Source organism: Dendrobium catenatum, unplaced genomic scaffold (genome assembly GCF_001605985.2).
Source record: "Dendrobium catenatum unplaced genomic scaffold, ASM160598v2 fragScaff_scaffold_1644, whole genome shotgun sequence".
NCBI lineage: Eukaryota > Viridiplantae > Streptophyta > Magnoliopsida > Asparagales > Orchidaceae > Dendrobium > Dendrobium catenatum.
The window spans coordinates 1010549-1037035 of record NW_021320106.1 but is presented as its reverse complement, the minus strand read 5'-3'; the positions used below and the strand labels follow the sequence as shown (position 1 = coordinate 1037035).

The following is a 26487-nucleotide window of genomic DNA, read 5'->3' as shown; positions in this document are numbered from 1 at the left end:
GTTAGAAGAAATATGGACATACTTACCACTTTTACCTTTTTTCCACTTTTGCTTATGCTTATGTGAGCTTTGTGATTTGCTTGACACGTCATTGCCTTCGTCACCAACTAGGCTATCTCTTTCTGTATCTCCAGCTTTTAGAACAATAGTTTCACCTGCATCTAAAAGTCTTTGACCCAAATTTTGCTCGTAGGCAATGAGTGAGCCAATCAAATTATCAATAGAATAATCATTCAAATTTTTTGATTCACAAATAGCAACAACTTTGGCATCAAATTTTTCAAGTAAATAATGAAGAATTTTATTGACTTTTTCAAAATTTGAAAAATCTTTTTCTAAAGCATGTAATGAGTTTATAATTTGAATGAATATGGTATACATGTCTAAGTTCGTTTCAAAAGGTTTCATGGAAAATAATTCAAGATCATGCATTAACAAATTCAACTTGGATTGCTTGATTTCACTAGTGCCTTCGTATATGGTGTGCAATTTATCCCAAACTTTCTTACCTGTAGTGCACATGGATACTAACACGAAATCATCAGAATTTAAAGCACAGAAAAACCAGTTTAAAGATTTTGCATTCAATTGAGCATTTACTTGTTCTTCCCTATTCCATTAATTAAAAGGAATATCAGTTTTAACTCCATTAACAATACGTGACGGTGATGAATAACAAGTTAAAATCATATGCCACATGCGAAAATCAATAGATTGCAAGAAAATAGACATGCGAGTTTTCCAAAAATCAAATGACATATTTTCAAATAAAGGAGGTGGTCTGGTGATTGAATATCCTTCCGCAACATTACGATTTGAAAAATTAGCCATGGATTGAAATTCAAAACCTTTTAAAAACTTATTTTATAAAAACTTGCTCTGATACCACTTGAAAGTTCGTTAAGAATGTTAAGCCTTGTAGAACTGGCTCAAGCTAACCAAGAGATAGGTGAATTGGAAAATTTTAAAACCAAAGATAAATCTAAATCCAAAATCACCACAAACAAAGTGCAGAAATTAAAATAAATGCGGAAGCGATAATAAGAAAAGAACACACCGGAGATCTTCTTCTTTGGTGAACTTACCTCGAGACAAGCCTTGAATCCGATGGTACTAAGGTGCGAGTTCGCCGGAGCAACCGTGTGGATCCCCCACCACACTCCCTTAAGTTCCTCCCCCTCACAGGATCTTCTATCTCTCAAACTCCACCATTTCCTCTCTCTCTTTCAAGCTCTCTCTTCAAGTTTCCCCCAAAGACACATAATAAGTGCCTTGACAAAGCTTAAATAGAAGAGCTAAAAATGAGCTCATTAATGCAAGCTGCCGACATTATCGTCTAGGACGATAGGAATATCGTCCTGGCCGATCAGTACAAATTCAGCTCATCAGCCCGGGACGATTTGGGACGATCGGAAGAAAATTGGTTACATCGTCCTGGCCGATATCACGATTGTCCAGGCCGATTAGTTTAAAAGCGATTTCAATCGTCCTGATCATCGCCCTGAATTCGAGCTGTCCAATGTAGATCGTCCAGGACATCGTCCCGGCCGATCAAGAGATCATCCCGGTCGATGTGATCGTATCAATCAACCATTAATGCTTTCCAAAGATACCAGATCAATTTAGGCATAATTGAGTTAGATCGTCCTAGACGATATAAATATCGTCCTGACCGATTTCTTAAAACAAAGAATTCATAAACTGATTATGGCGGTTGATTCTTTCTGAATTAAGACTATCGTCCTGGCTGATATCAATGACGGCTGCCTTAATGAGGATGCCCTAATTAGGATTTCTTATTTTGGACATATCGTCCAGGACGATATAAATATCGTTCCGGTTGATATTAGCAAAAATAGAAATCTTATAGGGAACAACAGGAAATCTTCCAAGTTACAAATCATCAGATGCCACACCAAATATAACAGACTCAAGAAAGGAAAAAGATTACAAACTGACACAGACCTAGTCTACCCAATCTTGAGCTTATTCCAAATTGCAGTCTGATCGTGTGGACCTGAAACATTAGCACAAAAGGCAATCGCAGAGAAATAATGAATCTTTGCTATCATCAAAATCATAAATCATAGATCCGCAACAATTTGTTATTAGTAGGGTTTAGAAAAAAGGTCATAAAATAATAAGAATTATATGGATGATGATTATATAAATCTATCAAAGAAGCATACGCTTATGAATTCATGTGCCATTGATCGCATTCGCCTAACTGATGAGAAGTCATTATTCTCCATCATGTCTTGGAACCAAAATTTGTTTGCAATTCTCAAGAGAATTAGATAGAAGTAGGCAGTGAAAGCGTAGCTGATTCAAACCATTGAATACTCAAACATCATAGTTAGATAGTACGGTAAAATATAGATTTCTTACACTTTCTAATTAGAGCTTATCTATACTACCGTAAAACCCATTCTTTATATTTCCGAACAAAAGAATATACACGCGGAGATGTTGAATATAGTTCCTATATGAGTAAGTTTGATATCAAAACCAAGATAAAGGTTGTTAGTATGATTTTAAATCAAATTATTCATGTTTGCTTGTTTATAACTAACCTAATAGGCTTCAATGCTTAAAAATTGTAGGTTAGTTATTAACTTTCTTGGTTTTTATTATATAACATTCTATAAATCCCAAAGGCATTTGTTTATGAATGTAGAACACTATTCTGATTATAATCCCATCTTTTTTTAATGTTTTTCTTTTCCCTTCTACCTCTCTTCCACTCAAGTAATCTATGAGCTGTTCAGGAGAAAGGACAACAGCAGGGGCTTCAAGCCTAGATTCACATTTCCCTATTATTTTTGTTGGATTTTTTCCTCTTGCATCTTGGTGCTGGGTTTTCTCATTTAACTATTCTCCTGTCTAGAATCTAAAGGTGGCTGGTTGAAGGCTGCTGCAGATTACTGTTTATCGATGTTGCTAGAGCATGAATTTCGGAAGAAAATTGCACTGAGTGACACAAGAAGAGGTGAATTGTTAATTCAAGCCTTGAATATTGTTTTTTTCAAGCCAAAATTTTGACATTTAATTGAGTAGATTCAAAAATCATGACTTTTTAATCATTCACTTAGGCTCATAAGAAGTATAAGAAAGTAATATGTGATGCAAATATATTAGCTTTAATGATTAATATAATAAATTGAATACTAATGAGGGTGAAATATATATATATATATATATAAGTTAGCCAAATAAAGAGGTAGTAGTAAGGATTTAGTTCATATGAAGTGCATTAAGGATGAAGATCAAAAAGTGCTTCTATTAGAAGAGGAAATTCAACAAAGATGGATGCGATATTTTGCTAAATTTTTCAATGACGATTATAAAAATATGATTGACTTTAGTGTCCTTAGCACCTTAAATGAAAATAAAAACAATTGTTTTTTATCGGGTATTAGTAAAATCAAAGTTAGGGAGGCTTTGAAGAAAATGAAGTGTAGAAAAACTATTGAACCTAATGATATTCCAATAGAGATGTGGAAATGCTTAGAAGATGAAGGTATTTCTTGCTTACAAAAAATTTTAATACTATTTTGAAGACTAAAAAGATGTCGCATGAATGGAGAATGAGTGTGTTGATTTCTATATTTAAGAATAAAGGTGATGCACAAGATTGTGCAAATTATAGATGAATTAAGTTAATGTGCCATACTTTAGAATTATGGAAGAGAGTTATGAAGCATAGGTTGCAGCGTGACACTAATGTTTCTCAAATCAATTTTGGATTCATGTCGTGTAAATCTACTATGGAAGCTATTCATTTATTGAGAAGTTTGATGGAGAAGTATAGAGAAAATAAGGAGGATTTACATATGATATTTATTCAATTAGAAAAAAAAACAAACGATAAAGTTTCAAGATAAGTGTTATGGAGAGTTCTAGAAAAGAAAGAGGTTAATAATGTTTATATTCAAGTCATTAAATATATTTATGCATGAGTTGTTACTTGTGTTCAAACACAAGATGGTTTGACCAAGTATTTTCCTATTTCAGTTGGATTACATCAAGGATCAGCCTTCAGCCCATATATTTTTGCTTTTGCCATGGATGTTCTTAGTAGACATTTGCGAGAGGTTTTGTACCCTAATTTATGTTTTTTGCTGATGATATTCTTCTTGTTGATAAAACTAGAGAGGGAGTTGAAGGCAAACTTGATTTATTGAGATCAACCTTAGAGTCTAAAAGTTTTCGTTTGAGTTGATCTAAAAGTGAATATATTGAGTATAATTTTAATAGTAATAGATCTAGTGGGGGATTGTGACTTTGGACGATCAAGTCATTAATAAGAGTACATGTTTTAGATATCTTGGGTTCATAATTTAGAGTGATGGTAAAAAAGATTTAGAATTCAAGTTGGATAGTTGAAGTGGAGGAATGCATCGAGCTTGTTGTGTAATAGAAAAGTCCTCCTCAAACTTAAGGAAAATTTTATAAGATGGTAGTGAGACTTGCAATGCTTTATGGTGCAAAAAGTTGGTAATTAACAGAGAAGCATAATATTAAGTTAAGTGTTGCAAAGATAAAGATGTTTAGGTGGATGAGTGGTTTTATTCTTAAAGACAAGGTATAAAATGAGCATATATGTGAAAAGGTTGGAGTAGCTCCAATAGAAGATAAGATTAGAGAGAGTCGCCTTAGATGATTTGGTCACATAAAACGGCAGCCTTCCGATGATCCGGTTAAGTAGATGTATTAGATTTGGCTTATGTTAAAGAAGGCGAAGAAGATCTAAAAAGAGTTGGTAAAAAATATTGGAAATCATCTTTCTTTATTAGACTTAAATGAGAATTTGACACTTAACAGGACAAAATGGAGAAAAAAGATTCATGCCGACCCCACGTAGTGGGATAAAAGGTTTGATGTTGTTCTTGTACGTAGGCTTCATTTGGGATAGCTTTTTTATTGATTTCTAAAGCAGCTTTCTAAGACAAAAAAATTTTAGTTAAAAAAATTTGTAGACTAAAAAGTTGTTTTAAGTAGTAAGAAAGTTATCCTAAAATGAAGCCTTAATTGATTAAAAATTTGAGAATTATTTTGCAATTTATAAATCCATCAAAATTGATCAAAACTTTTATGTACATTGTCTCCTCAATGTTTAGATCATTTCCCAAAAAAAAAAATCTGAATTATTTATAAAATAATTTTCTTAATAAAACTTTTTTTTTTAAATGTGATTATTGGTCAGTAAATTTTCAGTTGTATTATTGTCATAGATAATTTTATTATGTGTTCAAGCCGACGAGTTCTCGATGCCATTGGATCATTGCAAAGAGTACTTACTGATCTATAACTTTCATAAATTTTGGTAAATTGATTTCAATTAATTTTCTTAAATTTCATATTTACAACAAAACAGTAGCATTAAATGTCTCAGTGAACGAAATATCCTTCACCCAAGGCAGAAAAGTCAAAAGTGTTTATCAACTTTTTTTCTATCAAATACAGCTCACTTTAGTCTATTAGTTGGGAGCTTAGGCTTTGTTTGGGACGGCTTTTCTATTACTTTTTAAAACGGAGTTTTAGTACAAATTTTTTTTATTTTTGTACTAAAACTCCGTTTTGGAAAGCAATGAAAAAGCCGTCCCAAACGAAGCCTTAGTCTACTAATCAAGAGATCTTGAGTTTGAATCTTATGTATGTATTGTGTGTATGAGTCTGTCTTCGTTGGCCTAACCCAAGCTTTTCCAAAGAAACCTTTGTAGGGATCGTCTCTTTTGAAGATAAAGAAAAAGCATGTAGATGATAGTATGATTGTACCGAGGGGTAGGCAAGGTTGCAAGATGAGAATTGATCTTATTTCAAAGAAATTAAGTGGTGGAATTGTTATGTTGAGGGATTTAACATTTAGTAATGCACACACCTTAGGAGGTTTTGGATTGTATTTGCAGTAAGTGTCACTGATCAGCATATGAGTTGATAAATCAAACAAACTTCTTTTCTTTTTACTCATTTAACGATTAAGGCTTCGTTTGGGACGGCTTTCTTGCTACTTCTTAGAGCAGTTCTTTAGTAGAAAAATTAAAAATTTTAAACTAAAAAGCTGCTTTATGAAGCAATAACAAAGCCGTCCCAAACGAAGCCTAAATCTATAACCGATTTGCTTGAAGAATAACAAAATATTGTGTTGAGGGGCTGGATTGAGATTGTAAGGATCGAGTGCTTATGGTGTCAATGGAGTTGGAGGAGGACTGTTGAAGCTTAAGGCTTCATTTGGGACAATTTTCTTACTGTTTTCTAAAATAGCTTTTTCGTACAAAAAATTTTAAAATATAAATCTTTATGCTAGAAAGCTGCTTTTGAAAACAGCAAGAAAACTGTTATAAACAAAACCTAATAAGTTATGACCTTGAAATATAAGATAGAGTGCTAAATTGAGTTTGTGCCAATGACAACTCTCTTTTTAAAAAGACAAAAAGGATAATTATATGAGAGATGAGTTTATATGATCATGGGGTAGAGCCATAAATATTTATTAGTGGTGGGAACATAAATTGATAATTTTTATCAATCATTTTTAGGTTATTTCTTTTGATTTTTTTATTTAATATTTCGTAGTAAAATAATATTTTGATCTTACAAGAATATTAATATTTATTTATTAATAAATTAATAAATTATATATTCTATTTGTCTTATTATATAAATAGTGACAAATTTCAGATTAAGATAAGAAATTTATGGAATTAATGTCGAATTTAATTATGATTTAAGTATTAAAAAAAAAGTAAAAGCTTAAGCCCGAAAAAGCTCTATGGCTCAATTTTTAAAAAATATTGTTGTTGGGTTTTATTTTTATACAATTTTAATGGGCCAGGGGGGGACCCATGTGCATAACTCTGCCAGTGTGTATGAATAAGTTTGAGATCCACCAAAAAGGACCTCAAGTTGCTTGAAATAGAGAAGACGCTCTAAAAGTAGAAAAAAATGTTCCAGGTGGTGGTATAATAGGGCCTTCAGAGGGGAATTTTTATTAGGACAGATGTCCTGACGTAGCTTTACGTTCGGACATCAGTAAAATGGTGGGACGTAGCTCTACGTTCGGACGCCATTAAAATGGTGCAACGTGCTCTTACTCTTTACCGCGCGGCCCGACGATCCGACCCGGACCGGACCCGGGATTGATATGTATTCTGGTATAAAATGATTTGGCACAAAAGAAAGGCTCTAAAATTCTCTGTATACGCTTGGCTTGCAATTATGGGGGGTCTCAAAACTGCGGATGCTTTACGTATCAGGAATGTGTTTGTTCCTAGCACTTGATGCCTTTGTCACATTCATGATGAAACGGTATCTCATTTATACTTTAAATGTTCTTACTCTTTCTCCATTTTGACCAGCATCATTCCTGGTATGGATAATTTTCTGTTCAGACCTAATATTTTGCAAGTTTATGATTGGTTGAATGGACATTATAATGAAAAATCTGAGATGATCAATTTTTACAAATTGGCGGTATCATCGGTGATCTATTATATATGGAAAGAGAGGAATAATATGACTTTTGGGAACAAGCTGCAATGTCACACTTCTTTACAGCTATGTATTAAAAGAACTTTGTCTGAGAGGATTATGACCGGGGAAAATGCTATAACCTTCTTGGACAGGATGTAGGCTGTTCTAATCCAGTTGCCGCTGCTTCGTTGTTGCCTCGTGAAATTGCGGATATGCCTTCCTGGACAATGATGAAACTCCCCTCTCATCCCTTGGACGGCCTGAAGGCATCTTTGGGCAACCAGGGATGTGATCGATCTGCTTTCTTCTTTTTATCTATTCCTGAGTCCAGGTAATCCGGGCATGGGAGTCTTTTTTGGTCTACAGTTGGAGCTTTTTCGGGTATACACACGTGTATTTTCATAGGCTTTTATCCTTTTTGAAGCTATTGTAGCTTGACTTATTTTTTATATAGCCAATTTTGTAATTTTGCTTTGTTATGTATCTTTATTTTGAGTTAATATACGGGCTTTGCCCAAAATTTTCCCCAAAAAAAAAGGACATCAAGTTGCTTGAAGTAGAGAAGACGGTCTAAAAGTAGAAAAAAATGTTGCAGGTGGTGGTATAATAGGGCCTTCCGAGGGGAATTTTTATTAGGACTGGTGTCCTGACATAGCTCGACGTTCGGACGTCAGTAAAATGATACGACGTAGCTCTACGTTCGGACGTCAGTAAAATGGTGTCACGTGCTCTTACTCTTTACCGCGCGGCCCAACGATCCGACCCGGATCGGACCCGGTATTGCTATGTATTGGCTGATTTGTGCATAACGGGGCATTGCTAGGTATTGCATATTGCTCGGCAATAACGAGAAATATCATTCTATCAAGACAAATACCTAACAATACCGAGGGGTATTATTCGGTATTGCTCGGTATTGATCTTGACAGAGCAGTATTTCTCATTATTGTCAAGCAATACCTAGCAATACCTAACAATACCGAGCAATACCTAGTAATACACAAACATAGTAATACCAGGTTCCGATTCCGGTCAGGTTGTCGGGCCGCGCAGTAAAGAGTAATAGCACGTGGCGACATGTTATTGACCTCCGGATGTAGAGCTACGTCCGGTATCCGGACCTAATAATTATTTGAGGGTGTGCTCGACAGTCCTAAATTTTGAAAAAAAAAATCTTTTATTATTATATATTTTATTGGAAAAATATGTCATCGTAATTATAAGTTAACATCAATCATATTTTAACATTAGTTATCAATCATATAATTTGTATTAATATTAACATATTTGTAATGTTTAATTATGTGCAAATATCATTTCATATAAACTAATTCAAATATATAAATTATATTATTTATTTACCAATAAAAATAATTTAAAGATTAATAAATTAATAAAGAAGCTATCTAAATCCTTCCAGACCCAAATTCCGAAACCCCTAACTCAAAACCTTCATGTTATCCCCTTCATTCTCATCTCCTCCCTCATCCACGTGAAATTATTATGTGCGATCACTGAATGTTGTCTAGAGGCGGAATAGGACGCACCACATGGTCCACGTCGTCATTTACTGTGTACCAAGATGACGTGGCGCATCCTGATTTGCATTTGAACCGTCCGGCGACCGCACGTAATAATTCCTCCTCTTCCACATTGTCAAATTCTGAAAATCCTCACCTCACCCTCCCAACCAGAAATTCCTAAAACCTTTTTTTCTTGCCTTACCTTCAAATTCCCTGAAGAAATAATGAGTGCATTGTATTAAGAATTAAAATCAAGGAATTTTAGCAAATCAAATAATGGAGAACTGGCTACTAGTAAAAATTAAAGCATCGAGTGCAAGATGTCAAGTGGTTTCAATGAAGAACGGAGGAGTGATGGCAAGAGATTTTGACAAAGTGAAAGTGGGGGGATTGCAAGGTGGAGATGGCTAGCGCTACTGGTATGTATGCACAAGCTAGGGGGCTATGATATATACGCAAATTAGAGTTTCTTTTGAGCTCCACAATTCCTGCTATCGTCTCCTGCTTGTGTCCTGTGTGTCCCAGCCACCATTTCTGGAACTTGAATTTTTATTTGGTCCGGTGTCCTGACGTAGCTCTACATTCGGACACTAGTAAAATGGTGCCACGTGCTCTTACTCTTTACCGTGCGACCCAACGAAACCCGGACCGGACCCAGGATTGCTATGTATTGGCTGATTTGTGCAGACCAAGGTATTGCTCGACAATAACGAGAAATATCATTATGTCAAGACCAATACCTAGCAAAACCACCGAGCAATACACCGGTTTTGCTAGGTATTGCTCGGTATTGCTTGGTATTGTTAGGTATTGGTCTTGACAGAACAATATTTCTCGTTATTGTCAAGCAATACCTAGTAATACGTGAACATAGTAATACCGGGTTCCGGTCCGAGTCGGGTGTCGGGCCGCACGGTAAAAAGTAAGAGCACGTGACGACATGTTATTAACATCCGGATGTAGAGTTTCCAAACCTAATAATTGTTCCCATTTCTGAGTCCCAGTTCCATATTTAAAACCTTCGGATACATTTTATAAAAGTATGAGCAATTGAAAAGTGCTTGAGCAACTAAAATTACAAAAATGATTACAATTGATGAACTAGAGACTGATAAAGGACCGAATCAATTAGGTACCTTAAAATTATGTCGTGCCATAATTTAATATGCCTAATCATAATAACTAGATTATTTAAAAACTTTTATAATTATATTATTTAACTATGTTTGTTGGTTCAAAAAGTTAAATTAATATTTTCTTTTTAGTTTAGAAGTTATGATTTTGCCACACCCATCTTGATCTGTTAGTTGAGAACTTTGACTACCAACAAAGAGGTCTTAGGCACGAATATTACGTTTGTGATGTGCGTGTGAATTTATCTTCATTGGCCTAAATGTCCAAAAAATAATATTATTCATTTTTTTTATGCTTTTGAACCTTAATAAAAGACTACGTGTTCAATTATTGATTGCATCCTTTTTTTTTTTTTTTTTTTTTTTTTTTTTTTTCATATTATCGTACAAACCACCTAGTACACTAACTAAGCTTCTAGAGCCTCCATCAAACATGAAAATGGTTACCTTCCCACTAGGGGAAAAGGAATCCAGACCAAGTATATATTTTCTCCTCAAGTTGCCACCCACTATCAATAAATTTGTCCCACTAACTCTCAATAAACTTGTCCCACTAAAGCTCAAAACTTACTAGCTAAAGACCACAAAGGCATTACTAATCCCTTTGAACACCTATGCACCTTTGAGAATATTATTTCTATCTACTAGTAAAAGTGGCATAATCTTAAGGCAAAGGAAGATTAACCAGATGGCTTAAGATGCCAGCGATAGCCTATCTCCTAAAGATGATCTTAACAAGATCTTATTGTGATTCAAAGAGAATAATCAAAAACTTTAGATCATAGCACCAAACTTCTCTTATTATATAGAAGTTCATGCCTTGTATCAAATATTATGCTCGGTCAAATAAAAACTTTTGCAACCCAACAATTCTAAAAATTTTTACCAAATAAAATTGCTTATAGTCAAATGTGTCACATGTTCATTGTTGATGACCATTAGATTATAGTTGATTGTTGGCGGATGAGAACACAATTTAAGAAATAAAATTTATTTTTTTCTCATTTTTAAACTATAAAAATCATTACATTCAAAAAGTTTTTGGAGTTCAAAAATCCATATGAATTTCAAATGATATAAACTCAACTAATAAAATATAATAAATTAAATCCAATCCAAATAAAAGCATTTGAAATAACAAATGGCAAGAACATATAGACAACAAATAGATGAGAGGTAGGAGATACCAATTTGAAATACTTGTTGAGTAATTCCGCTGGGTTCCAGCTTCTCAAGACATCACTGGCTCACTGGTACATGATTAAATATATCAGATCCTATATACTATATTGTAGAAAGATTCAAAGCCTCCAGCCTGAAAAGATATTATAATAAGGCTTACCTCCCAACTACTGCCTCGCAAATTTCTTTTTAGCATTAGATTTCAGCTTCAAAATCTCTAATCGCGCTTTATCAAAAGCACCATCAATTTCTTCCTCCCATTTCTCATACATATAGAACCCTATGAATAATGCTGGAAATCCTGATAATATCAAAGAATTTTCTTTTAGTTTCAATATATCCATAAAATAAACAGATATTTCATAAAGTTCAAAAAGATAAAAGATTGGGTTAAGTTTCCTATAGATTAAAAAGATATGAGTAAGACCTATTTTGTATGAGCTTTGCATGGGAATGGCTCCAAGGAAACTCACAAGTAGTAGGATGATGAAAACCTGTTGAGATTAATATTGAGAAAAGTTATAGGAACAATATAGACAGACAACCATGGTGTATAAATTCAACTTGACATCCAAGAACCTTGAGAAATAAAGACCAATCTCTTCCCTTGCAAAGCGATCTCAGTATGCCAACTAAAGAATTCCATGATGAGCTTATTGATGATACAAACTGATGTGCCTTTTCTTCTGAGAGCTGAAAATAAGAAGGTGGCATCTTCTCAATTTTGTAGGCCAATCTGCAGCACAGGTTTCTTCTGGTCATGATTAATGAAACTAAAGATGTTTGCAAACTAAAAACGAAACAACAAAACTAAAAGGAAATGCAACTTAATTAGTGGAAATAGCACAAATACTCCATGAATCTCATATATGGAAGGTTAGAATGATCTTCCACAATTAATGGTTTAAAAAATAAAATATTGAGACTGAAAAGGTCAGTGGTGTTTTGCTATTTATATCAAAAGTCAATTTAAAAACTTCAGACTTGGTATTTTTCTTTCATTACATTCAAGCCTTGAATAAAATTTCTTGGAGACATTATATAGTTTCAACACTAATATCTTCATCAGCTTTATCCCAGTTACTCATATGGTTTAAAAACTATTAATATTATGTAATATTTATCTCCTTATGTATTTACTCATGAACCTCTCCAATAACAGTTCTTCTTGCAATCCCATTTCTCCTAAATCCTTTCTTTCTCATAGTTGAATACGGTCGCTTCCCTTCTTAATCCCTACCTTCTATACTGTTTCCTCTTCTCCTTGCCAAGGCCACACCAAGAATCAAATGCTGCTGCATCCACATCAAAGCTTTACTTGATCGGTTGTTAATCCAAATCAATTGATGTTTGGCAGTTGGGCTTCAATCAGAGTCATATTAAGGACTGCATTATACAATTCTAGTTCAAAGATAAATCCATTCAACAGCCTCTACAAGGTTTAGTCTACCCCTTTCACAACTTGCACTAAACAATAATGCCAACACCTCATTTTTGACGTGTTTTCCTTGTTTAACCTTTTAGCTCTGGCTATCTTCAAATTATCTCAGCCATCTTTCTAAGCCTTTCACGGATTCTACACCTGTGTGAAAAGGTAGTAAGGAGGGCACGCCAGTTTAGAGATGACAAAAAACTTAAAGAATGTGTTTTTTTGGTCAAAAATGAAGATAAATGGCCTACATTAGCAAAAAGACATTTTGACAAATTTTAAGTGAAAAACACCAAATGATTTCAAAATCACTGAAGCATAGGTTCGATAAAAAGAAGGGGAGATCCATACATTTTTGTTGGCAGCAAGCCATGGACGAACAGAAATAATGCCAACATAGAAAGCAGCTTTGCTATCGCGGTGATTAAAGTATAGCCCGATGCAAAGAAGTAATAGTAAATAGCAACCAAGAATAGAACGGTGGTTAGCGTCTGCTTCTTGTCTTTCCAAAGTAGTGTGTTTGCAACTGAAAAAAGAAGCAACCAATCTCCATCAGCAAAATAATTAAACTCAACTCTAAGAAATTTAAGAATTGAACTCACAAAAGGCATACCACTCTCATTTCCTAGGTAGGTATAAACCTTAGAAGTTCGCTTCTGTTGCTTGGCCCTCAAATGTTGGTATGAATCTATTGTCTTCTTTAGACCATCCTGCAATCATGAATAAAATAAGGAAAATAGAGAGTCAAACAGAAAAATTTTCCATGAATTCCTTGTATTGTAAAAATAAGAGAAATGAATCAAATGGAATGTGCTCTGCAAGCAAAACCTTGAGTGAAACAATAGGTTCATAAGCAATGTGTTCTTTAGCTTTGCTGCAGCTGAAAGTCCTTTCACATGAAAGAAGTCTAACTCGGGAAGGTGTAAGCTGTGGTACACTCATTCCATACCGTGAAAACAACTTGTATGTTAGCTCTACTACGTGGGCTATTGGCATCATGAGGGAAGCAGCTATTTTTATCCTTGGCCTGCATATTCAACAACATCCATGAAATTAAAATATTTATTGTCTTTCTTCCACTTAAGACAGTTCTTTAATATACGTTTTGTGCTTTAATTATGTATATACATATGCATTAGAATTTGGATTTTAAATTAAATTAATTAATTAATTTAGAAGCAATTGAATTTTAATTGTATTCATAAAATTTAATATATTCTAATTAAAGGAAATGATAGTTAGATTACGATGTTATAATCATTATTAATTAAAAAATAATTAATGGTGTGCATATATATATATACATATAAAAATTCATTATATAAATTCAATATTTATATGAGATTTATATATAGCAAATTTCGTTATATAAATTCAATATTCATATGAGATTTTAATTATATAATTAATATATTAATTTTATGAATTAAATTTATTTGAGTAGAGAATTCACAAGGTAATAATATTTTGCATAGTATGAATGTATGGGAAATATTTCCAAACCTTCCCAAACACAAACAGACAATCTACAGATCTAAGACTCCACAAAATAAGGAAATTTCTGCACAATTTTGTATGAAGTTTGTAATATCCACTGATGGGAAATATCCACTTAAGTTTGTAATATCCACTGATGAATGTATGGGAAATTTCTGCACAATTTTTTTTCATTTTGCTTTCTTTTTTTTTTTTTTTTTTTTAGCTATCGAGCACAATACTCTAAAATGGATCCACAAACAACTTCGACTCAAAGTGTGCGTGAGAAGCTTGATATAGCTTGGAGTCATTGTACTGAAAGTAAAGGGCCAGATGGAAAAAAATAATTTAGATGCCTCCATTGTGGGATTACTTATAAAGGTGGAGGAATTAATAGGATTAAGCAACATTTAGCAGGAATCAGAGGTAACATAGCTTCGTGCAAGAAAGTCCCACATGACATTTTAGATTTATTTGCATATTTTATTTGAAGTTTGTTTTGATATGAAATTATCAACAATTATGAACAATTATTTTGCATATTTATGTTTGTTTTCTATTGGAGATTTAGCTATGCATTTGTTTATGTTTATATATTTTTTAATGATATTATTATTTATTACATCATCCGGTTCGACCCCGGTTCGACCCCGGTTCGACCGGTCGAACCGGTTGAACCGAGAACCTCTCCTCCTACCGGTTCGTTATCCGGTCCGGTTTTCAAAACCTTGGATTTAATGATTCACCTCACTCCTTACGTCTTTATTATCATAAATTATACATATACGTATGTATGTATGTTTGTATGTAATTATATATGATTGCAAGTGTCAAAATGAAGTTGAAGTGGCGAGAGAGATGAATCATTAAATCATCTAAACTTTAGGTGAGTACTCCTATTTTCAATTTATAGTAATAATGTTGCTTCTTCTAAATCAAATACATCACTTGCTTAATTAGTTATTATTGCAAATTTAATCATGATTTATCTATAACATTTTAATGATTGTCCGTATTGAAACAGGTGATAGTTATCACGTTATATTTCAATTAATCGCCATATTTACTATATAAAGTTTGTGAATGATATGTGAATGAATTGAATATAGATAAAAGATTACATTTACACGTTGACTGATAAATTACACTCCCTTATAGTACTATCATGGTTTAAAATTGTGCAATATGAGGCTCGCCTTGAGGCCCGCCTTTGCGCAATTCCAGTAAAAAATGCCTCAATGCTTACGCCTCGAGTTATTTTATGAGGCTTGCGCCTCAACTTGGTTGAGGCCCGCCTCGCCTCACTTGCATGAGGGAATGCAATGTATCCACGCGTGTAAATTGCAAAAAGAAAATGGAAAATGATATACCTTAATTGTTACAAATTTAGATGGTTGCTCCTGCGACAATTGTATAATTTATGAAAAAAGATATGATATTAAATGAACTCTATTTATTCATAATACTATCAAATGTTTCAAGGCCTGCTGCAACAACATATTTAAATTTTAATTAACCATCAAATGAAATTCTTATTGTTGTAAGACCAACATATATTATTTTAGCATTCCTTCTCGTTATTATAATTTAGAAACATAATACACTTATCAAGTTGAGCTATAACTCACTCCTATCACTCAATAAATGCATATAGGTATCATCTAGAGGAAATAAATGAGTAGAAGAAGAGAGAACGTGTACCATAGATAGATACTATAAGAGAGAGGTATTTATTTTCAATAATTATATTATTTTTTCTTAAAATGAATTTGGGGTTTAGTGGCTTCTTTAGTATACAACAATAACAACATCATCAAGCCTTTATCCCACTACGTGGGGTTGGCTATATGAATCTTTTTTTTTTCTCCATTGTGTCAGGTTAAGAGTCAAATTCTCACTTAAATCTAATAAAAATATTAGAAATTCTAATATTTTCTAACCAACTCTTTTTACCTTTACCTTTCTTAACATAGGCCAAATCTAATACATTTACTCTCCTAACCGGATCATCATAAGGAAGTCATTTTATGTGACCAAATCATCTAAGGCGATTCTCTCTAAGCTTATCCAGCTTTTTTTAGTATGTTGGAAATAATTTGAAATTAATAATGTTAGTGAACAAAATTTTAAATATTCATCCGACCATATGTTCCCGCCTCATTCATTCAAGCCTCTGAGCCACATCGTGGCAGAGAGATCAAGAAAGGATCAACATGCACTGATGTACATCTGTACACTTATACCCCTTGATGTGAGCATCCATGTTCACCATTGTATGCATGTTTGTTAGTACGAGAGTCAAAAAGAGATGGAAGATGATAGTTTGTTTACAAGGGAGGTGAAAATCAAACCTAATTGATGCTTTGCCATATTGGGATCTTCAAATGCATATAGAAAAGTATAAGACAAGTGATTTTTTGCAATTATCGAGAGACATCATGATACAAAAATTACAAATCACTCTGAAAGATTCATAGTAAGGGCGAAACAAACACTGTAAAGGGAACGTGTGTTGTTTTGTTAGGATGTTCACATATAACGGAATTACGGGGAAGTATAGTAGCAGAATCTCCAAAAAGAAAAAAGGATAGGAACTATTCATTGGCGAATGATGAGTCATGGTTAAAGGATTATGTGGAGCTTATGCAAACTTTAAATTGCACAAATAAGCACAATAAACGAATAGCATGGAAGAATTTTCACCTTTCATATCCAAGACCTTCAAGAATCAATGACATAAACTCCCAAAATTTTATTGGCTCCACGTTTGTAATGAAATATGCCTGCAAGAAGGTAAGATGAGAAAAAATAATCAAGAAGAAAAAATACAAACAAAATGAATTACCTGCCCTGCTACCGTGGCTGCAGCTGCACCACCTGCTGCTAGAGTTCGTTCAGCACATATGTGGGCATATGCTACATTTTCAACATACGTGAAGTCATACAGGTTATTTCCATCACCAATGATGAACTGATAAAAATGAAAATAAAGTCAGTGTATTGCAAACGTGCTGCATAAGTACCAGTAGAAAAGCAAACTATAATACAAGATGACACCAAAGGAAATGCAAATGAGTCTTAAGTATTAATATAATAGCATGAAAGAGTAAAATTAGGAGTTTCTTGGTATAATGTTATCTTTGATGTAATGTAATGTTATTTATGATAAATGGTGTTTGATTTGATGTTATCTCTTACATTAAGGTAATCTTATTAACATCAGTAGTCAAGATTCGGATGATTTAGATATAAAAATAATAATAATAAATGAATAAAAAGGATGATTTAGATAACATTCAAAGTGGATGTCATCTAGAATACCTAAATCTTAATGGTATAAGAAGTTCAAAAAAAAAATCTTAATCACCATTAATTTGTCAAAATTGTGCTATAAGAAAGATGCATATTAAAACAAAATATACAAACATTTGAAACATTGCCATCTAAATAGCATTGTTATTCAGATAATAATATTATTTAAATAGCATTAAACCAAACAGATTGTTTATCTCATCCTAGATCATACTTAAGTAATACTTAAATATGAACAAACATCCACATATAATAACCGAGCTATTTAGTATAAAAAGCTACCAGTAACCTAATACTGAGTACAGCTGCAAAACTCATAAGACTGCAGAAAACAAATTAATATCATGGAGATGAAATAATTATAAAGTCTGCCTGCATTACCTTGGATTTTCCAGCTCTTGCAGCAGCAACAAGTGAGGGAACCAAAAGCCTGTCACCAGGGCCAAAAATGCTACTAGGTCGAATACAACAAGTCAAAAGCCCATTTTTACCATTTGCACTTATTATCAGTTTTTCTCCTGCTGCTTTAGTCTCTGAATAAGAGTCATTGAACTGGAAAAAAGAAGATTAATCTTAACCAAAGACATCAATGCATAAGATGATAAACACCATGTATCCAGCATACTTAATTTGAACATTTAAAGTACAGGTTATGGCAACCTTTACTGGATATGGCATTGACTCCTTCCCGTTACAAATTCCATGAATGCCGTCAAAGACAACACTAGGAGAACTAGTATAGATCAGTCGTTTAACTTTGCATTCTATGCAAGAATCTATAACATTTTTGGTTCCTGCAGTTGTACAAAGCAGATATTTGTTGAGAAAAATCAATTCATGGGTCCAAACAGTAAAGATCTTTATTGAGTATGAACAATTGAATATGCCCTTCCAAATTTAACATGCATCAAACACCTAAGAAAATTTCTGTAAGCGATAATAGTGATGATTCAACAGAATGGAAAAGTAGAGATACATTACCCTCAACGTTAACTGAAAAATGAAGCTGGAAGTTGTTAATAGACGAATCTGGGGCAGCCATATGAAAAACAGCTTCTACACCATCAAAAGCTGCGAAATTACAGTACATTTTAGCAAACAAGGAATCAACTAGATGAAACTTATATAGACTTCTTTATGAGGAAGTAGTAAACAGTCAAAAGAAAAAATTTGAAAGTCCTCCAAATGGAGGAATTTTTAATGTTCAATAAACTTGCTTAAACTACTTGGCTAAAAACATTCTAATAGGAAGAATTCAGTAAATTCTTCAGTTCAAGAAAAGACACAAAAATAACGGGACCACCAACCACTTGGTTGTATGATATTGCTTTTGAATAACGTGCAGGTCTAAAATTTTACTCCTTCCACAAAAACAAACAAGTCTGATGAGGACATCGATAGACGCTACCGACATGTTTATCGCCGGAGAAACCACAGATCGACGGCCACGATTCAGCGCCTCTACTTTTGATTTAGATGTCATGATGTATTTTATTATTATCTTATTTTATTTGCAGTCTTTCCATTTTTACCCCTGTGGGGAGTTACTTTGTTATTGTAGCCCAGAGGGCAATTTCGTATTTTCTCTTTGTATGAGTTTAGACCTATATATAGTGGTCTCATGTATTGTTTTGAGCTTAATGAAGATTATGAATGAAAATTTATTTTAGTTATCTTGTCTTATTCTTCTTCTTGTGGAGAGCTAGAGAGGAGAACGAGAGCCCAAGGTGAGGGCGAAACGCAATACCCACCAGTCATTGGAAGAGTCCGTGACTCGTGGCCTATCCCCGTCATCCGATTCCCTTCCTTTTCCCCAACCCGCCGGCCCTAGCCTCCCTCTTGACCGTCGGCCACCCCACCACCACCATCCGACAGTGAGACTTTCAACCGCCGGCCTCATCCCCCATTCCCCACGTATTCTAATTTGAAAATTCAAAATTTGAATTTCACAAACTTTCCAATTTCGGAATTTCCTAATTAGGAATTTTTTTTTAACATTCGAAGTATGATGAAATTCAAATTCAAACAGATTTCATTTTAACCTTTCCTAAACCTCATGTGCCAATTTGAAAACTAATTACTTGCTCCCACACCAAATCCCTCCCTCTTAAAGCCGCCGGCCACCATGGATGGGCCCTCATTCATGCCACCAATTAAGGCATTGATTACCCCATTAATTTGAAATCAACTTCAAATTAATCCTCCCCTAATTTCGTTCAAAACCTGAATTAAATTTCAGATTTTTGAAATCGCCCTCTCCTTCTCTCTCTTGAGCCGCCGGCCTCCTCTTTAATGGGCCACATTAATGCCCATTAATTGCCCCTTAATTCTATTGATAATTTGAAATCAATTTCAAATTTTCTTCCCTCTAATTTACTCAAATTCTGAAATTAATTTCAGATTTGTGTAACTCTCCTCTTCCCCTCTCCTAACCCAATTTTCCTCATCCCATCCACCCGCCCCCTCCTTCTCTGTTTTGGCCGACCACCTCCTCACTCCCTCTCCTGGGAAATTACAGCAAGAAGAGGAGAAGACGACACCTCTCTCTCTCCGATTCTCTTCAATGTTGAATGGCGGATCCCGAGTTTGAATGGGGTCTTGTGTTCAACGCCGACGGAAGCATCAACATCTTAAAATCTCCGTGCTTTGACTTAGGATTTGAAGACGACGCCACAGTTGAAGAATACTTGGATCGAGTCGTCCCGATTCTTGTGAGCATCATCGACCGACGGTTCTCAAGCTACGATTGGAGCCTCGTAAACCACCCACTACATCCATCCCCACCGGCTACCTCTCCACCAACAAAGTTCTTCGGCGCCATCTTTGTAGTGGTAATATCTCTCATTATTTGGCTCTTCTTTCTCTGCTAAAAGCCTACTAATAAGTGAGTGAGACTGTCCTCGTGGTGAAATTCTCATTGTTAAATGTTGGACTTTTGTTAATTGTACTTTGCATTTAACTCTCCTGGAACTTTGAAAGAATGGTCTTAGTTAATTTCAATTGCATTTCTTTGGACCTAATAAAGTTAAAAAATTTTAAATTCCTAACTCACTTTTATGTGTTAGCGTTAAATTTAAAGGAGCAAAACTTTAATATTTTCTCTCTCTAATTTCTTGAAGTAACTCCTAGTGGTTTTCACATCATTTGTATTTCACATCAAAGTCAGAACACTAAGGAACTGTTGGTATCCCACTACCAAGGCTTTAGGCACAGAAATCCACAAACTTTTTTTAGGCATTAGAAATCTAAATTTAATAAATGCTATCCCAAATCCCAGATTTAGTAACCCTTGACGGATCAAAAAATAGAGATTTAATTTAGAAACATCACCGATCATGGATTAATTTTGAGATAAACGAGTTCTTCAACCTTCGCCAGAGAGCAATCTAACACAACTGAACAATTGATGTAAATATGCACACAACCACAATAGGCAAGACTTGGGACTCCTATAAACTTAATAAATGCCTTTTTCATATAAGTGAACACCTTTCCAACTCCTTCCATCAAGTAGTTAGTTACTAATCAATGGAGCATTTTTCAAAGTTTTCAAAATGGATAACAAAAGGCATTTAAAAATAATAATTGTTTTTTTCAAAAAATTATATGCATTCTCCCACTTGAACTACTTGACAATCAAAATACTCAACAGGTAATAATTTAATTTTCAATATGGCCACAGAGCTACCACTTAAATAAAATTGCAACCGATGGATTATGGTGGTCATATTCCACAAACTAAATATTTTCTTCAATTTCACAAAATACATCAACATTTATAAAATATTTAATACAATATAAATAACTTCAAGTTACTCAAAGTTAAACTATATATTTGGCATATATTTTATATGTGCATTAAGAAAAAGACATGTCCTAATTCTAAAAAATCAAATAGTTTAAGAAACGTATTAAACATACATAGACATATGACCCCCATATGATCCAAATGATCTTCAAATTGCTTGATCGTAACCCTATAGTCATGTTATCAGCTATTGTAAGTTTGGTATTAATATTTTGGATATCAACCTCATGTTTCTCCAAAATATGACACCTCTAGCATGAGGAAAATATATCCTAATGTAGACTTTCTTGTATCCATATATCAAACAAAATCATAGTTAGACGACCCTACAATTTACAAAATATCAATATGTTTGTTGGTCAACATGTAATATCTAATTCCTTGCAAATACCGCATAATTTTTTTCATATCTCCACAATGATCAAGGCATACATTACTTTGGTATCCACCCAATATCACTACTACAAATGCCATATCAAGTCTTGTACAAACCTAAGCATGCATCAAGCTTCTCAACATTGATCGCACCAGAAGCATATGAGATATTCTTCATTTTCTCTTTTTCTATGTTAATTTTATAGACACTGATTCAAAATAAATTTATCATACTTTATTATGTGTACAAATATAGGAGCAGAATGCATCATATTAAATCTTTCAAAATATTTTTAATTTTAACACTTTGAGAGAAACCTAATATTCTTTTTGATTTGTTTCTTTTAATCTTTATGTCAATGACATGAAAAATTTTGTGAAAGAATAATCTATAATTGTAAAATGACTAATTTTCACCATTTAGTACCCACACTCACCAAGACTTCAGCCATCTTTCCTTTTTATTTTGTTGCCACCTCATTGATCGGAGAGATCTCTATTGTTTACTCATCAATTCTTGAATTATTACAATTATTCTAAAATTATTATTATGCATACTCATCAATTCATAAATTGTTATAAGTATTATGAAATTATTATTTTTTATTTATATATGTTCAATTATAAACTCTCGTATGACTATATTAATACTTGAAATAAAATACTCAACCTATTCCTTCAAATTCTTGTAATAGTATCAGAGTCCTCGTATTTTGTCTTCATTGTATTCCTAATACTGCTACCTTCATCATTACAATATCAAAATCCCACAGTTTTCATTTTGCACTCTTCTTTTTTTCCCTATTTTCTATAATTGCAACCATCATTGTTGTATTGCTACTAACAGTTATCATTGTTGCATTGACACAAGCTTGTACCATTATTGCAACCTTCATTGTTGCATTGTCGCATTTCTTTTTGTTTATAATATTTTTCCAGTGAATAGAGCAATAGTTTTCCTCTCCACAAATAAAAATAATAATACCTACATACTCTTGGTCTCAAGCTCTCTTGGAATTGAATGATACAATCTAAATCCAATGAAAGAGTTGCAAAACATCGATTCAATGTACTAGTAGAATAGATTAACCATCTAAAGTGATCACATTTGGTTTAAAGGCTCTTAAAGTGAAGAAGAAAATTGGGTTATTTCTAAGGCACGAAAAAAAAAATTACATCCTCTTCTCATGCCTTTAAAATATTTGAGATACCCATTTTTCAGATATTAGATAATTGATTCAAATATTATAGATCAAATGGACAACTCTTCTCATAAATCTTTATATACCTATTGTCCTAGCAACACAGAAGTAATCAAGACTGATAGATCCTTAACCATCATAGTTATTCAAGGAGAATTTTTTATAAAAATATCCCACACTCCAAAATTTCCTCCATGAAGTTATATTATTTACCACCTGACGTCCATTCAAAAGATAACAAAAGATTCCATATATCGTGTTGTGCTTTATCTTTATATTATGTCTTTTAAGGAATAAGGCTTTATCTTTATATTATGTCTTTTAAGGAATAAGGCATGCAGGGAAACGATTGGGCTTGCTATAGAAAAGGATGGCATTATCATCTTTAGGAATTCAATTATCAAGAAAACTCCATACAACCTTCAGCATTATTCCCTCCCTTAGAATCCATAAATCCAATAAAAAAAACTCTAACATCAACACCTAAACCTTAGCCACCCATCATTTATTATACTTAAAATCATATTCCCTTTGCTATTCAAAGAAAATAATATAAGAAAAGTTCATTATAATATTTATTAACAGATAAAATATAAAAAATTTATATTTCTTTTTCTCTCATTTGTCACACCATCTATATGTCATCCTCTACACCTAACATCTGTGAGGCACAATGTTTTGTGACATTTATTAATAATTGCACCAGTATGTCATAAATCTTTTAACTAAAAGGTGAAAAATATTTAAATACTTTTTTCAAATTTTTAATATAATAAAAAATCAAATTTGTGTTAAAATTAAAAGAGTCAGATCTTACAATGCCATAACTATTTTAGTCGTCCCCTCTCCACATGATTTAATAATAATAATAATAATAATAACAGGGCTACACCTTGCAAGTTGCTTATGGCATATAATGGGGTGTACATATATTATTGGATTCATCCGCTAAATCGTATTTTCTAATCTACAAATTTGCTTAAAATGATGTTTGGATGATCCCGGAATCAAATTCTGAAGCATGTGACCCAAAATATTTTGATGCTTTGAGATTTGATATTTGCGTCAAAATGTGTGCTTAATAGATGAAATTTGCAGCAACATATGACTTGTATCAGTACAATTTCAGGGTTTCGCTCGGATATTGACAATCAAATTGTGTTCAGGGTATCGTGCTCCATGATTTACTCACAAACAGAAACGACTCAAATTTTCTCAATCATAAATTAACTACTTTGAGGTCCAATGAAATTCCTCTTAACCTACTACAGACACAAATCTAATCAGACATGAACAGACCGGGTTTACAACACAATTATTTCACCTTCAATCCTCAATCACACAACAAATAGCCATATGCAGCGTTCCAATTATCTGATATAACCCAAAAATGTGTAAGCAAAGACGCAACAGAAAAATTTAACAGGATTAACTTGCCTCAAAAAAGTTAAAGCGGAACCCTAGAAGAAACTGCAATTACTGAAATAAATAGATAAAATGTGAAGAAGGCGCCACCTTTAAAGACTTGAGGCTTCAAGCGTAGATCAGCAGACACGTAGGCAGCTCTTCCGGACTTGAGGGCGTCGCCAAGGACCCCTGTCTCCTCATGGGGCTCGAGGTTGATGGAGGGCCCCAGATCGGCAATCCTAACGCACCATTCCTGCGACCGGAGTAGCATCTCCACCAGGTGGCGAGCTGCAAATCCTCGACCGCCGGTGACAGCACACCACCGCTCCCCTGCGCTGCCGAACGCCGCCATTTTTCCGCCTCGCTGTTCAGATGGAAGGATTTACCCCCCAAAAAAAAATAATTAGGGAAGGTAAACCTATCAAAGGTCCGGTTTGTCTTCTTTCGTTTGTTAAAGACTTTTTAAAGTTAACGGATGTCTGATGCTATTTTGGATATTCATAAAAGAGCTTATTTTTATGCGATAAAACTCTGATAATAAAATTCTTCAGATAAATATTATAATTCGTTTTATTTTATAAATAATTACAAATTAAGATTATTAGATTTATTAAATATCATACAAAATATCAAATATTTTCTCGATTTTTTTATGCATTAATATTAAAATAAAATATATTTTTATCAATTTTTTTTATAAAGCTATGATTCTTTTTTAAGGAGCTAATTTATAATTGTTCTAAATTAATTATGTGATTTATTTTATTCATAAAATTTTATTATTTAAGTTAATTTCATATATAATTAACAAAAAATAATTTTATTGAGTGATTGTAGTTGAATTGAGTTTAGTCTCTCCTTAATCAAGTTGAGCTTATTTAATTCTTATTTACTTGAGCTCGAACAGGGCTCATTAAAAAAAAATGCTTGAGCTGGTTAAGAAAGCCCAAATTTGACTTGATTGTTGAGCTCAATTCATTCATTTTAAATTAAAATTTTCAAATTTTTTAACATTTTACTTTTAATATACAAATAAAAGTTTACGTTTATTTAATAAAATTTGTTTTAAGTTCTACTCATTGTGTCAGATTTCTTCTTGTGTGTCTATTGTGTTCAAGAAATATAGGGTCCCCTATTTTTCTTGTCTACATCACATTGGAGATACTCTAACATTTTCACGTACCAGCTTGTTTCATGAATAAAATAATGAGAGTATATAGAAATCATTTAAAAAGATTAAATATATTATACTCTAACATTTTCACGTACCTGCTTGTTTCATGAATAAAATAATGAGAGAATATATAAATCATTTAAAAAGATTAAATATATTATATAATGCTAATTAAAAATTAATATTTAAATATAATTCAAGTTAATTGAGCAGCTAACTAAGCTTACGAGCCGAGCCAAAATGAGCACAAGCTCAAGCTCATTTAATATATAAAATCAAGTATAGGCTCGATCTCGAACTCATTGCTCAATAAGCTCCACTCGTGAACTTATTAAATAGCCAAGTTTGAGCTAACTCGGCTCACTTATACCCCTAAATAGTTGCGTATATGTTTTTGGAGATCCATCGAGATAACTATCTATCTCATTTGTATTTGGCTGTTATCTTTTTATAGTTTTTTTTTTTTAAAAAGTTATGAAGCTATTTTTCATAACAAATTTTAAAAAAATTATTTTTCCGGCTACAATTTTATAATAATTATTTTTCCGACTACAATTTTATAATCAACTTTAAAAAAAACGGTAGTTGTCCCAAAAGGATTCTAAATAGGGGGCATATTTTTTTAAGTAATTCCTGTGTTTATTGGTCACATCAATTAGTTTTGGAAAAATTTGTCAGATTATTCTGATAAAAAATTTTATCTAAATAAATTTTAAAATCTTTGAATCTTGATTGAGATAAAATGAAATATAAAATATTTATATACCGAACTAATCTAAAAATAGATCTAAGGCTTTAATGCCTATTATGAATATATTTTGATTAGAATATTATTTCAAATTTTTTGTATTAATTTTCAAAAATATTTGTATCATGATTAAAAAATAATTAGAATAATTTAAAGTCTATAAAATTTCAATGAGTATAATATTTAAATTTTATATATATAATATTTATTTTAAAATAAATTAAAATAATTTTGATCATCTTCCT

The 26487-nt window shown here is 33.0% G+C and overlaps 1 protein-coding gene across 2 annotated transcripts; it reads right to left on the bottom strand.

Annotated features, from left to right (window-relative positions):
- Positions 1 to 11188: 11188 nt before the first annotated feature.
- Positions 11189 to 24767, bottom strand: LOC110109494 (3beta-hydroxysteroid-dehydrogenase/decarboxylase). Of its 2 annotated transcripts, none has more exons than XM_020840585.2 (13): positions 24429 to 24767; positions 18510 to 18599; positions 18189 to 18322; positions 17910 to 18080; positions 17062 to 17187; positions 16920 to 16999; positions 13569 to 13767; positions 13354 to 13450; positions 13092 to 13266; positions 11891 to 12047; positions 11739 to 11805; positions 11472 to 11612; positions 11189 to 11379 (listed from the first exon to the last, which is right to left on the bottom strand). In XM_020840585.2, exons 1-12 carry the CDS (start codon positions 24670 to 24672, stop codon positions 11479 to 11481), a joined length of 1674 nt encoding a protein of 557 aa, XP_020696244.1. In that variant the 5' UTR covers positions 24673 to 24767; the 3' UTR covers positions 11189 to 11379; positions 11472 to 11478. The 2 variants fall into 2 exon arrangements, with proteins under 2 accessions (XP_020696244.1, XP_028557013.1); XM_028701180.1 differs by having other exon boundaries at positions 11472 to 11591.
- Positions 24768 to 26487: the final 1720 nt, after the last annotated feature.

Bases quoted from the DNA above. Each gene is read 5' to 3' on its own strand.
- LOC110109494 (XM_020840585.2), bottom strand. From the start codon at position 24,672: ATGGCGGCGTTCGGCAGCGCAGGGGAGCGGTGGTGTGCTGTCACCGGC. The intron at 17,000-17,061 runs GTAATTCATTTT...ACCTTCTTGCAG, and splicing joins CAGCCACGGTAGCAGGGCAG to GCATATTTCATTACAAACGT. The intron at 12,048-13,091 runs GTATGGATCTCC...CCTGTGCTGCAG, and splicing joins GGCTTGCTGCCAACAAAAAT to ATTGGCCTACAAAATTGAGA.